Source organism: Pituophis catenifer, unplaced genomic scaffold, assembly GCF_029215685.1.
Source record: "Pituophis catenifer annectens isolate HBS135680 unplaced genomic scaffold, rPitCat1.0.hap2 SCAF_3, whole genome shotgun sequence".
Lineage (NCBI taxonomy): Eukaryota > Metazoa > Chordata > Lepidosauria > Squamata > Colubridae > Pituophis > Pituophis catenifer.
The window spans coordinates 19,099,766-19,116,423 of NW_027256883.1; the positions used below are offsets into that span (position 1 = coordinate 19,099,766).

At 40.2% G+C, this 16,658-nt stretch overlaps 1 protein-coding gene across 1 annotated transcript; it reads right to left on the reverse strand.

Annotated features, from left to right (window-relative positions):
• Positions 1 to 5,378: 5,378 nt before the first annotated feature.
• On the reverse strand, positions 5,379 to 7,932 carry AARD (alanine and arginine rich domain containing protein). Its single transcript, XM_070942152.1, has 2 exons — positions 7,692 to 7,932; positions 5,379 to 5,519 (listed from the first exon to the last, which is right to left on the reverse strand). Exons 1-2 carry the CDS (start codon positions 7,911 to 7,913, stop codon positions 5,379 to 5,381), a joined length of 363 nt encoding a protein of 120 aa, XP_070798253.1. The 5' UTR covers positions 7,914 to 7,932.
• Between the last annotated feature and the right edge of the window lie 8,726 nt (positions 7,933 to 16,658).

Sequence of the window (16,658 nt, forward strand, 5' to 3'; positions counted from 1 at the left end):
GCATCCACAGGTTCCTATGCAGTAAACAGTAAATGACTGTTTTCAGGATCATTAGAACTTTGAATGGTCACTAAACAAACTGTTGTACGTCAAGGACTACCTGTATTGTAGAACTGTGTTAAAACTATTCATTGATATGTACTGCGCCTGGGTCTGAAATCAATATTTAAGACCTGTATTAATTTGGGGATTCTTTGTGTTTGCTTATTTAAGATTCAGATTCCATTCCTTTAGAAAAACAACTACATAATATTAACACAGAAAGAGAGAATGAAAGAGGGCTTTTATTTTGTCTGTCTTATTAGTGAATTCCTTGAATTATTTATGTTGAACGTGCCCAGCATTGCAAACCATTGATGCAAGTCATTTCAGCAAGTTTTTATCCAAATAAATCTCCAGTGAGGAGTGTTTTTTTTTTTAGTTAATAGCCTGTATAACAACAGACATAGCTGCATATATTTTGGCTTCATTTTCATAACTGTACAGAAAGAGAATTATACATTTCTGGTTTAATGAAAAGAAGGACTAGGGGAGACATGATAGCAGTGTTCCAATATCTCAGGGGCTGCCACAAAGAAGAGGGGGTCAAGCTATTCTCCAAAGCACTTGAGGGTAGAACAAGAAGCAATGGGTGGAAACTAATCAAGGAGAGAAGCAACTTAGAACTAAGGAGGAATTTCCTGAGAGTTAGAACAATTAATCAGTGGAACAACTTGCTTCCAGAAGTTGTGGGTGCTTCAACACTGGAAGTTTTTAAGAAGATGTTGGATAACCATTTATCTGAAGTGACGTAGGGTTTCCTGCCTAACCAGGGGGTTGGACTAGAAGACCTTCAAGGTCCCTTCCAACTCTGTTATTCTATTGTTCTATTTCTACCTCATTCTTGCAAATGCTGGGGTGAAAAAAAAATATGCCTACTATTCGAAATACTGACTAATTCAAAATAATTTGATTTTAAATAGATCTATTCATTCAATTATTACTATTTTGCTTCGCATCCTAACCTTTGGGAAAGGATTAACAAAGGCACCAAAAAATAGCTCCTTTTCCGGCTATTGTAAACTTTATTTCACAACGTTGCTCTTCCCAGAGACTATTGAAAATTACCAAAGGAGTGTGTATCAACCATAAGAGCCAGAACTAGTGACGTGCCAAGGCTTTGAAACCCGCTTTTAATTTAATTTTTATTTTTGCTTTATTTATTGAAATGTATGTATACATCAGGGGTGAAATGCTCCTGGTTTGGGCCGGATCGCCTGATCCGGTAGAGATGGCAGCGGGTGGTTCGGAGAACTGGTAGCAAAAATCCCTGCCGCCCCCCACCACGCCCAGCTAAGCCGCACGATCATCAGAGGCTTTTTTTTTATTTTATTTTTAAAAGCATTTTTTCTACAACCTCTTCCAACGAAAAAATGCTTGGTGGGTGTGGCAGGGGAAGGATATTGCAAAATCTCCATTCCCACCCTACTCCAGGGGAAGGATACTACAAAAGCTCCATTCCCTCCATTCCTGGTGGAAGGATATTGCAAAATTTCCATTCCCACCCCAGTCTGGGGCCAGCCAGAGGTGGTATTTGACGGTTCTCTGAACTACTCAAAATTTCTGCTACCTGTTCTTCAGAACCTGTTAGAACCTGCTGGATTTCACCCCTGGGATAGTCGTTGACCACAATTGGGAGTAGAATTTCCATCGCTAAGCAAGGTGGTTATTTAAGTGAGTTGAGCCTGATTTCATGATTATTATTTTTTTGTCACTTTTGTTAAGTGAAGCACTGCAGTTCTTAACTAAGTCATCTGATCTTAAGTAAAACTGGCTTTTCCCATTAGCTTTGTTTGTCCCCTCTTCCAATTTTGCTCCCCAAGACAGAAATAAGTCCAGAAGTGAAGACTTCTGTGTTCCAATATCTCGGGGGCTGCCACAAAGAAGAGGGAGTCAAGCTATTCTCCAAAGCACCTGAGGGCAGGACAAGAAGCAATGGGTGGAAACTAATCAAGAAGAGAAACAACCTAGAAATAAGGAGAAATTTCCTGACAGTTAGAACAATTAATCAGTGGAACAACTTGCCTCCAGAAGTTGTGAATGCTCCAACACTGGAAGTTTTTAAGAAGATGTTGGATAACCATTTGTCTGAAGTGGTGTAGAGTTTCCTGCCTAAGCAGGGGGTTGGACTAGAAGACCTCCAAGGTCCCTTCCAACTCTGTTATTCTGTTATTCTATTCTATTCTATTCTATTCTATTCTATTCTATTCTATTCTATTCTATTCTATTCTATTCTATTCTATTCTATTCTATTCTATTCTAAACATAGAAAGAAGCTGTGAGAGGGAAAGAAGGAAACAAGTAAGTCACTGAAAAATCTCCATTTGGAACTGTCTGTATACAAGTATATATATTGCAAGTTTTGGTGTATTCGGGTCTTTTCCCTTGTAAAATTGAGAGTATCTTGCTCTTTGGATCCTCTGCTGTGGCTCCCTGTTGGGTGATCCCACCACTGGCTGCCCCCCCTTGCCTTCCCCTCCCAGTCACTCCTCGCCTGGCCTGAGAAGGTAAGGGCGACGGTGGGTGATGGACAAGTGGCCGGGGCAGAGACAGAGATACAGAGAGAGGGGAAGAGAGAGACACACACAGAGATACAGAGAGAGGGGGGGGGAGGGAAGGAGAGAGAGATGTCAAAATGGTTTTGTGATTACCGGTGTTTTGTAACAACCAGTTCTCTGCCCTAATGACCTGCTGGGTAGGCGTGGTTAGGGGGGTTGTCATGTGACTGGTGGAAGTGAGTGACGTCGAGTCGGTCACGCCCACCCAGGTTTTGTGGCTCCCGGTGTTTTCTTTTCTGTGGGAAACAGGTCCAAATGGCTCTTTGAGTGTTTAAGGTTGCAGAGCCCTGTTCTATACCTTCTACGCCTTCCACGAGATTACCTCTTAGGTATACCCATAGCAGAAAAAGAAATACATGGTGTATTTAGCAGGAGTGAGGCTTTTAGCCATAATTCTTGTATATTCAGATGCTGAACAGAAAAATGGTCCTGTAGCTCTCTGTCTGACCCAGATGTTCTTCTAAAACCATTTAAAGGTAAAAGTAGAGTTTAAATCCCATTATTTTCAAAAGAACAAGTGAACCTCTGGCAAGAGGGTTTTCCTGAGCTTTCCAATTGCGTTAGATGCGGCCATACATTTTAATCAGCATCAGATGAGCTGCAGAGGAGCCATCCTAGGCCTCTGGAATCCAGCCCATTCACTTGCTGGAGAAGTCAGCAGACACAAAATACTTAGCCTATATTAGAATGCAAAGCAGCCACTCGAGTGAACTTTGCAAGCTGTATCACATCTGGATGCATTAGCGCTGCCTGGTTTCTGAAATATGTCCAACGTTATTAAAAGCGGTAAGATTTTATGCTTCCAGGGTATGTCAGTGTGCTGATAACCACAAGCCTCGCTGGCCTCGTAATCATTTTTGATTTTGGATGGTAAAGAAAATACCGTTTACCTATTATCCAAGGGTTAGTGACAGCACTGTGTGTTAGTTTTCCCTCAGATTTAACAATATCTGGGATCTGTAGCATTTAGGATGCCAGCAGCTTGCTGATGAAAAGCTGTCGTTTCTCATCCCTTATTTCTGCTACCTGCCAGAGGGTGAGAGTGCGAGCTATTTTAATTTAAAAAGTTTATCTGCAGATAATATTTCACTGTTTTTACATGTGATGAATGGAACTATTTGCCTTCTGGCTTCCTTTTGTTGAAGTTTCTGACTAAAAAAAATATCCACGGGGACAGCATGAATCAAAGGCTGGATACGAAAATCATTCAATCCATTAGTATAAAAGATGCAGAGAAGGCTTAGCAAATTACCTTTTTTTTTTGTAAGCAATACGCGATTGAAAAAAGAAAAAAGAAAAGCACTTGGTTCCAAGACCTCCTTCCCCTTCATGGAATGTATTTAAATGGAGATTAGGTTGTGAGTATTGACGATGTTACCTAGGCTGGTAATGACAGATGTTTGGTCTCAGATGTGATCGTAAGTGGAGGACTACCTGTATTTTAGATTGACAAGCTGTCAAATTATTATTTTTTAAATGAGTAATTACATCTCTCTCCCCCTTTTGCTTTCCACTTTGCTTCACCTCTTCTTGCCCACTGCTGCTGGATTCTCCTTTGGCCTGGAGCATAGCAGAACATCCCCAATCTTCAGCCTAGTTTTCAGGCTGAATTAGTTTCTGCTCCTCACTTGAAAACTCCTCTTCCTGCACTCTCTCTCCCTCCCCCCCCCCATTTCTGTGCAGAAATGAACTTTGGCAATACTTTGTCTTTAACAGAGGGTGGCAGACAGAGTCTTGTGTGTGGGCATGCATGGAGTTTAGAGGGAATATTGAGATAGATGTTGCAATGAGATAGTAGGCAATCTGTGATGAATTTGCTTGCAGGTTTTTACAAGGAAAAAGCCAGCTGTGGCAACTCATCTCTCACCAATTTGAATTACAGTTGCAGTACTTTCTACTTTCTTTGCCATATTTCTAATTATAACTGCCCTTTCCTGAAGTTGCAGGGCAAGTGTACAGCTACGAATATGTTATACTGAGGATACATTTCAGCGGTGGGATTCCAATTCTTTTACTACCGGTTCTATGGGCGTGGCTTGGTGGGTGTGGCATGGCTTTGTGGGCATAGCTTTGTGGGTGTGGCAGGGGAAGGATACTGTAAAATCTCCATTCCCTCCCCACTCCAGGGGAAGGATACTGCAAAATCCCCATTTCCTCCTGATCAGCTGGGACTGAGAGGCAGAGAACAAATAGGGGCGGGGCCAGTCAGAGGTGGTATTTACCGGTTCTCCGAACTACTCAAAATTTCCGCTAGAACAGGTTCTGATCAGTTTCTCCAGAACTGGTCAGAACCTGCTGAAACCCACCTCTGATACATTTGCTTTCATGAATACATGCATGAGTGACATGCTTGTCAACTGATCACCGATACAAGCCATTTTCTGAAATGGGTATAATTTATTTGCTGCAAATAAGTCCAATAATATTGTTGCTATTATTTTTAACAGCTTTCTAAGTCATCCTCCCATCTTTCCTAGGATCAAATTGCTCTTTGGGTCATTCTAAAAGCAATGATCGCATTTGAAAGATGATGCAAACACTTCATCTTTCTTTCAGCTGAAACTCCTGGGGAGACATCAAATTCTTTTGTACATATCACTCCCCCAACTGAGTTAAGCAGAAATCTTATTAATCTTTAAGGAAGAAGATTAATCTTTAAGGAAGAAGAAGGTTTTGTCATGAAACTGAACTTAAACGTGCAATCCAGTCTTCAATTTCTTTTTTCTGAATCAGTAAAAGGATGCATTTTGGAGTCTAGATTTGGTCTCATAGTACAGTTTATTAGTCTGAATTTCCAAAGGAGCTTAGATCTTTTGATTCTAGAGCTGCTGACATATCAATTTCATTTCTCAGCCTCTGAATTTCCATACTTAAATCCAGCAGAGTTCTGGCAAGTTTCTGGTTCTGGAACTTCATCTCAAGCTACAAAAAAACAAAAGACAGTAACTGCTTTCAACAGTTGATCACCATCCAGAACGGCTTAATTAGAAGCAGAAATCAGCTTTGCTGCTGTTTCTGCTCAAAATTTAGTCCTGAAACGTTTGTAAGCAAACATATATCAAAGAACATTCAGGCAAGCACAAAATGTATTTTTCACACAGCACAATAAATCAGAATAAATTGTTTCAGCCTCCCCATGTAAGGGGAAGGCTTTACAATGCTTTAGAGCCCTCTCTAAATGGTTTACAGAGTCAGCATATTGCCACCAACAATCTGGGTCCTCATTTTACCGACCTTGGAAGGATGGAAGGCTGAGTCAACCAATGGTGGAATTCCAATTTTTTTACTACCAGTTCTGTGGGCGTGGCATGGCTTGGTGGGTGTGGCAGGGGAAGGATACTGTAAAATCTCCATTCCCTCCCCACTCCAGGGGAAGGTTACTGCAAAATCCCCATTTCCTCCCGATTGGCTGGGACTTGTGAGGCACAGAATAGATGGGGCAGGGCAAGTCAGAGGTGGTATTTACCGGTTCTCCGAACTACTCAAAATTTCCGCTACTGGTTCTCCAGTATTCTGCTGAATACCACCTCTGGAGTCAACCTTAAGCCAGTGAGAATCGAATTGCCAAACTGCAGGCAGCCGGCAGTCAGCAGAAGTAGCCTGTAGTACTACATTCTAACCACTGCACCCTGGATAACATTGGAGAATGCCATCAAATCTTGTGTGGAGCTAGTCTGCCCCCTATGGTGCACTCTAGATAGCGTGCAAGTGTGAACAGAATGGATTGGCAATCATCATCAGCCAAACAACTACTTCGTATTAATATTGTAGTCTCCTGGCTAATGTAACATTGCTGTATGCTAAGTAAATAATAATACTTATGCATCTCAAGTGGTTCTGATCCAGATTTTGAGCACCTTTGACTTCAAAGGTGGCTGAGAACCATTGGTGAGCAACTAGAAAAATGATGAAATAACTCTGATGATTATGGAACTGTCTTTGCTTCATTCATGGAACTCTAGCATACTAGCTGGAATATTCTGGAACCAAACCAGTGTCTGAGAACGAAGAATGAAACACGAGCAATGTAAGCCATAATCTGCTTTTATTCTGGCATTTAAAAAGAGACATTTGAAAGTGCTTTGATTCAAGCCTGAATAAAAAAATTAAACTTTTTGTTTGGAAACTGGGTGATATTTCAAGCAGAAGTAAAAACATGGTCTGTCATGGAGCTAGATAAGATTTTTTTTAAAAATCTTGGCAATATCTAGATGTGTTTTAACAAGGATGCCAATTAGTTGGTAAACACACAACACAACAAGCTTCTCTAGCATTGTCTTTGTTGCACCTTAGAGAATGGCATCAGAAGGATGTATAGATATTCCCCGAAACAGAGATCATTCTGAGGAGTTATAATTGCCATTTATATTTTGACTTGATAACACAGCAGGAAGAAATACCATTGTTATCAATCTTGTTTCACACACCTGAATAGGATCATAAAAATATAATCTCAAAATGATTTCAGTTGAATACACCAACTTAGAACCCGGCCAGGAAACTGTATACTGCTGCAAAGCCAAACCTGGGTGAAATTTAAGTATCTTCCCCACACAGCTCATGTACTTTTTAACCACAGTAACCTCTTCTCTGCATCACATAAGTATAATTCTTTCATGATTTGACTCCACCTCTCTCTGAACTATTCCTTGTTTCAATGGATCAGACCGTTGTAAGAGATCCTGTTCGGTAACCACCCAGGATTCTTTGTGTTCCCCTTATTATATTTTTCTTGTTGTGTTAGGGTTTTTTTTGGGGGGGGGGAGTAAATGGACAAGCAGGGATGCGGGTGATGATTATAAAGGCTTCATATCATCAACATCATCATCATCCCCTTGGATAAGGCAGCAAAGAGAAAAGCAAGTAACTTCATCCTTTGGCCAAAAATGATAATTGCTCTTCATCGCTGGTATGAATTTTCTTTTCCCATCCTTTAGTTCCAACAGGAGGAGGGAACTATATGATTAGTACAAGGAAAGGTTCAGAAGTTTGTAACAACAAAACAAGTAAAATGGACAACTCTGGGATTATAGGCCACCCCTTCATATTCCCAGGGGAGGGTACCTAATCATCTCTCTTGCTCATATCACTCACCAATTCTATGCGAAGCCAGGCTATGCCCTTCTCCATGTGGCCCCAGTGCAGGTCCTGAGTGGGCACAGCTCTTCTGCCACGGGCCGTATCTTCAACAGGTCTAGACAATGCAGGAGTAATTGCTACCCCTGTCGTCTGCCCTTGGAAAGCTTGGAGCAGCCTCTGCTTTATGTCCTCCAGCAAAAAGCTGGAGAACATATCTTCATTCTCTTCTGGCTTCATTGAGCAAGGGTGGGATGGAGACAAGTGGCAACCAAGCTTCAAGGAGAGTTCTCTGCCAGCCTCTCTCCCACACTCCCCCTTGTGCTTATTGTTTCCTAGCCTTGAGCCGAGCCGTTCTGGCTCTTGTGTGCAGAGAGCCCATCCTCCCCTCCCCTCCCCTCCCTGTATATCATTCCAAAGAAAGTGGGAGAGAAGTGGGAGGTAGACTGGGGTAAAGAGCAAAATTTCTCCCTCTGGGAATCAATCTCCTTCCTTCCTTTCTTTCTTTCTTTCTTTCTTTCTTTTTTTTTTTCTTTCTTTCTTTCTTTCTTTCTTTCTTTCTTTCCTTTCTTCTCTCTCTCTCTCTCTCTCTCTCTCTCTCTCTCTCTCTCTCTCTCTCTCTCTCTCTCTCTCTCTCTCTCTCCCACCCCACCTCTTTCATTCATGCTGCATTGGAACGAAAGGCACAATCTAGGCCTTTTCATTCCTGCAGTGCAAGGATACAATTTATTCTTCTTGGATGGATTAGACTCATTTCCATCTTGCATTTCAGCCAGCTCATCTGCATACTTTACCATAACTGTAGTCATAACACAGCAAGATAGTTCTCAGATCAAACCTGCTGAAACCCAAGGAAAATCCACATACCAGTAAATACAAAATTGGTTGCCCAGAACTAATTTTCAACAGCTTGGTCTTTGAACACCCAGAAAAAACAAAAAAATCTGAGTTCTGAGACTCAGATTCTGAGTTCTAGAAATTATAGTTTCCTTACAGTGAAACATTTCCATCAAAGTTCATTTGTAAACCACGTAAACTTAATTTCAAAATCAACGGCATTCAGTATTACAACTTGACACTTTCGCTAGCGACCTTGTCTTTGGCAAGTTAGAAATCACATCAATTCACAAGCATGCTCAGATATCATAAATGTGAGTGCAGAGTACTTTATGCCACAAAGACAGTGGTGCTTTGAAGTCTGGACCTAATTTGTCATCACTTCCCTTAATCCAGATTCATGCACATATGTATCTATATCAAGCCAATGTGATGGAGTGACTAAGCATAATGGTCGTTAAAGAAAATGAATTAGAGAAAAATGTACATTTTTGGTTGGCTCCTATTTGCAAAAACAGGTAAACAAGATTACATGCATGCCCTGTCTCCTTTCCATGTTTTAAGATAGACCAAATTGTAATTCCCCCGCCATGCCCTGTGGTTTACAAGTTTCAAGGCCATAAAAGAAAATCATAGGAACTGGTCAGGGTGGATAAAAATCAATGATTTTTTTAAAAAAATCAGATTTTTTTTTATTTAAATCGGATTTTTTTGATTTAAATCAAATTTTTTTTATTTTTATCGAATTTATTTTAATAAAAAACTTTTGGGGTAAAAATCTATTGTAAGATAGTTTTCTATTTAAGATACATAAATAATTTAGTTTATTCAGCATGAAATGGAGCTTAGTTATGTAGCATGAGGCTGTATATTCTGCAACACTGGGACTATCGGTGAGTCAACAGTGGGTCAAAGGAGTAGCTGAGATGACAGTTGCTCTTTAAAAATTATGATTTAAATCGAGTTGATTTAAATCAAGCCTTTTTACTAGTGATTTAAATCATGATTTAAATCGTGATTTAAATCAACTCGATTTAAATCAAATCCACCCTGGAACTGGTCATACTTTTGCCCATTTTCAAGGGCACCCACGATAATCTGGAATTAATGTAAAAGTTGACGAGCACACAAGCTCAATTATTATGCAAACAACCAAGGCTGGGAATGAAAGGTCAAACCTTACAAGACAAGGATGCAAGATTTTTTGTTGTGGAAATGAACTGAAAATAATGTACCAGACTATAAACTCAAAAAAAAGAAGGGAACAAATTGTAGAAGCTCTTCAGTAAATCTCTATTAAGGTGGGATGAGTTCTTTTTTTTTTTCTTGCAGCTGGTGGTGGGTTTATCTTGCTTTTACTGTGCGAGAGGGAAAAGGAAGCCAGAAACTTGTGTAAACAGTTTCTACTGAATGGCTTTTTTTTAAAAAGGCTAGACAAAGCAAAGATTGGATCACACCTGCCTCTCCACCCAGAATCTTCCAGCTGTATTGGATTATAACGTCCATCATTTGCCATGGTCAACATTTTAAGGGTACCAGGTTGAAAAAGACTGGATTTGTCTTTATTTTGAAATGTTTTTTTTAAAATAAATTTTATTTGTACATTTTTCTTTAACATAAATGAGTTCTTAATAAACAGTATATTGTCTGGGTCAATTTACTTATACATAATATGAATAATAGTAACAATATTTACTTGTATATAGTAGTATTCTTCCAACTTCTAATTTCTAACCTTTATTGTCTAACCCAGGGAACCTTAAACACTCAAAGAGCCATTTGGACCTTCTTAAAAGCTTCCAGTGATGAAGCACCCACAACATCTGGAGACAAGCTGTTCCAGTGGTTAATTGTTCTCAAGGTTAGAAAGTTTCTCCTTGATTCCAGGTTGCATCTCTCCTTGATCAGTTTCTATCCATTGTTTCTTGTCCTGCCTGATGGTGCTTTGGAAAATAAATTGATCCCCTCCTCTTTGTGGCAGCCCCTCAAATACTGGAATACTGCTATCATGTCCCCCCTTGTCCTTCTTTTCTCTAGACCAGTGGTCCCCAACCTTTTTATCGCCGCGGACCAATCAGCCTTTGATAATTTTACCGTGGCCCGCTGAGCGCGCGCAGGGGTGGGGGCTTTGGGCCACACGTGCGTACCTGCGCGGGGCTCTCTTCCCTGGAGCCTTTGCGCACGGCCCAGGAGCTTTTGCGCACGGCCCAGGAGCTTTTGCGCACGGCCCAGGAGCCTTTGCGCTGCAGCGTTCATGTCCCCCGGCCGCTGCGCGGCCCGGTGCCAGGTACTCCACGGCCCGGCACCGGTCCGCGGACCGGGGGTTGGGGACCACTGCTCTAGACTAACCAAACCCAAATCCTGCAACCGTTCTTCATAGGTTTTAGTCTTCAGGCTAAAATCATCTTAGTTGCTCTTCTTTGCATTTCCACCCCCAAAGTCTGAACCTCTTTTTTGTAATGTGATGATCAAAACTGGATGCAGTATTCCAGGTGTGGTCTTACTAATACTAATGGGTTTAATGCAGGGGTGAAATCCAGCAGGTTCTGGAGAACTGGTAGCGGAAATTTTGAGTAGTTCAGAGAACCGGCAAATGTCACCTATGGCTGGTCCCAGAATAGGGTGGGAATGGAGATTTTGCAATATCCTTCCCCCAGGAGTGGGCAGGGAATGGGGATTTTGCACTATCCTTCCCCTGGAGTGGGGTGGGAATGGAGATTTTGCAGTATCCTTCCCCTGCCACGTTCACCAAGTCACGCCCATATAACCGGTAGTTAAAAATTTGGATTTCACCACTGTTTTAATGCTTCAATTTTGTGATTATTAGTTTCTGTTCTAATTATGTATGCCACTGAGAGTCACATGCAAGCAAGATGGGGGAATCTTATAGATATGTGCACACACATAAAATTGATAAATTGCAAGCACTGGGAATCTAAGAAGCAGGGTGGAGTATTACCAAGGCTAGTGGCAAGCGTGTGGAAGGTAGGGAGGAGGTGCTAAGTACTACAAGTATGCTAAGCAGTACAAGATCCCTGGGAGAAAAAGCAGTAGGCATGATTTGTAATCTTCCCTGCTGGCTTCTGCATTGACTTGGCATATAGGAAGCCATCAGGGAAGGTTGCAAATGACAATCACATGACCCTGGGAGTCTGCAACTTTCACAACTATGAGCTGGTTGCCAAGTGCCCAGATCACAATCACATCTCCATGGGGTCACTGTTACAGCCAAAACTTTGAGGACTGGTAAGTATCATTTGTTCAGTACAACTTCAAACGGTTACTGAATGAGTGGTTATTAACCAAGGACTACCTGTGTGTGAGTGGGTGTGGGTGTGAACATACACAAAAGTATATCCATATCCCTGACTAGGACACCTCTAACAATACCCCAAACTTTTTAATACATTCCTTCATAAACACACTGAATCAGCAAAGGCAAATCACACTGAATATTCCCTTTAATCTCCCCTATGCTCTACTTTGTACATATATTACATTTAGCAATCAAACGTATACACAAACATTCTATAATTAAAGCTGAATCGTTATCCGTCATTGTACCAAGCATTCTTTATTCATTTTATTAGCATAACTCCAGCATTTCTGTAACATTCTGCCAGGCAATGAATTTTATTCCAAGTACTCTTCCATATTGTCATTTATTATGCCCACATTTTATACATCAAATATAGAGGCAAGCTATTTTAGAATCTGTTCCTTGTGTTCCAAATGTTGTTACGGAACTTGTGATTATTATTATACTATTTTTATTTCTCTTTGTAATGTTTAAATTTTCATAAGGTCAGATTTATTTGTTTTGGAACTCATGTCCTTAGACAATGGCTAGCAAAACAAAAATATTAAAATTAATTGTGATCTATTGTTAGATGTATTCTCATTAGGATGTTGAGTGCTTGTGGATATTAGTTCATTAAAGATTTGCAATGAATCAGAAGATTCATCTGTTGGCATTCAAAATGCTTATGAAATTAAGTTTGGTAGCGAAATTAATTGGAAGCTACTAATTAAGAGAGATTAACAAGCAAAATCTGAGTTTTATTTTCTACAATAGATATCAACGTTACACTACGCATATATTTTCATCTCATTAGTTAAGCAAAGGACTATGAGACCCAGGAGAAATCTCTCCAAAGTTAAACCATGTGGGCTGCAGTTGAGAAATTTCTTTAAAATTCTCAATAGGCCCTTTTGATTGTAGAGTGGAATTGTATTAAGGAAATTTCTTAACTGCAGTCCACATTGTTTAATTGGTACAGCATAATTGTATAACTGGCTATTGTACTTTTTTCATTTTATATTTCCTGGATTATACACAATACTACCATGTATTAATACTATGATGATCATTTTATAAATTTCATTTGGCTAAGAAATTTTACTATAATAAATAAAGTAAAATAAAAAAAAATTATAGACCCTTCGCATCCTGGATATAAACTGTTTCAACTCCTACCCTCAAAACGACACTATACAGCACTGCACACCAGAACAACTAGACGCAAGAACAGTTTTTTCCCCGAATGCCATCACTCTGCTAAACAAATACCGTATTTTCCGGTGTATAAGACGACTTTTTAAAACATGAAAATCTTCTCAAAAGTCGGGGGTCGTCATATACGCCGGGTGTCGTTCTCCTGTAACCGGGCAGACCAGCCTGAAAGGCTCTGACGAGCCAAGCTCTGACCATTCCAGCTGAGTTGCCTGCTAATCAGGCAACTCAGCTGGGATTGCCAGAGCCATGTAAAAGGAAAAGTTTTTTTCTTTTACATGGCTCTGGCGATCCAAGCTCTGACGATCCCAGCTGAGTTGCCTATTATTTATTTATTTATTTATTTATTTATTTATTTATTTATTTATTTATTTATTTATTTATTTATTTATTTATTTATTTATTTATTCATTCATTCATTCATTCATTCATTCATTCATTCATTCATTCATTCAATTTCTATACCGCCCTTCTCCCGAAGGACTCAGGGCAGTGAACAGTTAAAATAACATACATATAAAATGTGAATATAAGATGATTAAGCCAATTTGGTTCATCGGTTAAGAATTTTCAACATAAAGATTTAGGAAAATTACAAGAGATTTATGCCAGCCCGGCTTGGTGAAATAGAAAGGTCTTAAGTGCACGACGGAATGTACGAAGATCTGGGATCATTCGTATCCCTGGGGGTAACCTGTTCCAAAGGGTAGGTGCCCCCACAGAATCAGGCAACTCAGCTTGGATCGCCAGAGCCATGTAAAAGAAAAAAAGTTTTCCCCCTCCAGCTTGCTTACCTTAGCTGCTAGTCACAACGCTTGCCTTGCTTTGCTTGCCTGCAATCCATTCCATCAGCAAGCAACTCCCTGCCTGCAATCAAGCAGGCAGGGAGTTGTGGACTTCAACTCCCAGAATTCCTCAGCCAGCAAAGCAAAGCTGGCTGAGGAATTCTGGGAGTTGAAGTCTACAAGTCTTAAAGTTGTCAAGGTTGGAGACCCCTGTTCTATTGGGTAAGTTTTTTCCCCTTTGGGAGCTTTAAAAAATAGTTAATTGGTGTTTTTTTTAGTTGCTCTTTTTTAGACCTAGCCATTTAAAGTTTAGGAAGTTTTAAATTTAGCTTTCATATAAAAATAAAAATAAAATAATATTTGTGCAGCTTTCTGAGATTTAGTGTGTTTCTGTAGTGTTTCACTCTAACTACACAAACACACGAAATCTCACAAAGCTGTATGTGGAATTTTGTGTGTGTAAAGTGTGAAAGTTGGGTTTTGGGGCTTTTTGTGGCTGTGTGAGGTTCCTGCTTGTTGCAGGGGCCATTTTGGATCTAGGACATCTGCTTTTACATTGTGGGTGAGCCAGTTGTGTTGTGTTGTGTGTGTGTAAAGTGTGAAAGTTGTTTTTTTGGGCTTTTTGTGGCTGTGTGAGGTTCCTGCTTGTTGAAGGGGCCATTTTGGGTCTAGCACAGCTGCTTTTACATTGTGGGTGAACCAGTTGATGTTTTTTAATTTTTATTCGGTGTGCGTTGGAAGAGGGGTAGTCTTATACGGCGAGTATAGCCCAAACCCTATATTTTAACAGGAAAAGTCGGGGGTCGTCTTATATGCCGGAAAATATGGTAATTCCCTCTAGTTATTAAGTCTGCATTACTATTAATCTTCTCATCATTCCTATCACCCATCTCCTCCCACTTATGACTGTAACCTTGTTGCTGGTATCCTTACGATTTATATTGACTGTTTCCTAATACGATTTAATTGCTTATTTGTTCCCTATGACTATCATTAAGTGTTGTACCTTATGATTCTTGATGAATATATCTTTTCTTTTATGTACACTGAGAGCATATGCACCAAGACAAATTCCTTGGGTCCAATCACGCTTGGCCAATAAAGAATTCTACTCTACTCTACTCTACTCTAAAGCTCAGTAATAATAAATGGGTAAACTAGGAATGCTTCATCTTACAGGTCTCAAATATATTTAAAGAGCCCTAAATGCAAATATTTTTGTTGTAATGGATACCAGTTTTATTGTGCTGGATGCATCTAAATACCTGTCATTAAGATCCATTGTGCTGTAGAACAGTAAGTCTTGGGAGCAACTGGATAAGTAAACTTCATACATAGAGGTTTAGCAAATTAGTGGCTGGATTTGTGTAACACAGTACACCCAATATCAATCAGCCTGAATTAAAACAGTTAGATGAGCCAGTCAAAATACTGGAAACTTCTTACTGGACTCAAAATGGTCACTTTTAAAACGAAAGTCCATATACTTTTCAGATTACCTATTTAAATAATTAGACATCTACATTCTCTCCATTCAACATTAATATCTTTTTTTCCCATTGTTTGCCAGCAGATGTACTCCAGTCCCCAGGAATCTCCACTGAAGCAGCTTTATAGAATTGGGTTTTAAATATGGGTTTTAATATGGTTTTATAAGGCTTTTAGAATGGGAATTTTAAATTCGGCCAAAATTGAATTATTTTAATATGGTTTTTAAATTTGTCTTGTATATTATTTTATTATGGCTGTTCACCGCCCTGAGTCCTTCGGGAGAAGGGCGGTATAAAAATATAATAAAATAAATAAATAAATAGTCATTCAAAAAGTGCTTTTTCCAAAAGACAGGTGGACTTTTTTTTTTCTTGGAAAACGTTTCGCTTCTCATTCAAGAAGCTTCTTCAGTTCTAGCTTCTTGGATGAGAAGTGAAACGTTTTCCAAGGGAAAAAAAACAACCACCCAAGAAACTGGAAAAATCATCTCTGTACAACCATGACCTCGATAAGTAAGAACCTCCATAAACTTTACGGAGGTGTCTATCCTTGAATTAGCCTCGATTCAGAAGCAGAAAACCCAGAGAATGAAGCAGCCAACTGGGGAAAACAGCCCAGGCACCTCATAATGGAAATTAATATCATTCATCATAAAGCACTTATTTACTTCAGCTGCAGCTTTGGCAGTTGAAGTTTATTAAATAACAAAAGCTTCAACTTTTTCATCCACAAGCAAAATTGCGATCCTGTGCAAATATGTCTGAAAATAATTTTCATTCCCACTTATTGTACTTGGCTGGGGTTGCTTTGTTAGCCTCGTGCCAACCTGCACGCCCCGTAAAGAAATATTTCTTTAATGCAAGGTATTTTTCTGATGCAAAACCTCGTGCTCTTTTTCTTGTTTCCAGGGAACACTGAGCAAAGTAACAGGCCCAAAATATCCTATATTTGCGAATGTCCACGAATCCTCCATCACCCCCACCCGCCCCCGGGAAACAGCTAGAAACATCGAAGGACTCAACCTCTCTACTCTCACCCGCTCGCGTGCCGCTTTATGATAAAGATAGTCCCCTCCCATGACTGACGGCCCTTGCTCCATCCTCAGCCAATCCGACGCCGAAAGCAATCTTCTCTTCCTTCCCATTGGCCACCGTCGATCCTGCGACCGGTGCGTGCCGCCTTCGCCTTATGCGTGGCTTTTCCCGCCCCCCTTCCCTTCTTCGAGCAGGAGAACGTGCACGCCCTGACGTCGGCGCAGGCGCACCACTGCCTCCTCTTCCTTTTTTTTTTTTTTTTTTTAACGGTAAACATCCTGCCGAATTTTGAACGGCTGGTTTGGGCGGCAGGAAGAGGAGCGGC

Coding starts and splice junctions, on each gene's coding strand:
- AARD (XM_070942152.1), bottom strand. CDS start 7,913: ATGAAGCCAGAAGAGAATGAAGATATGTTCTCCAGCTTTTTGCTGGAG. Junction 5,520..7,691: donor CCTGGCTTCGCATAGAATTG/GTGAGTGATATG, acceptor GTTTTTTTGTAG/CTTGAGATGAAGTTCCAGAA.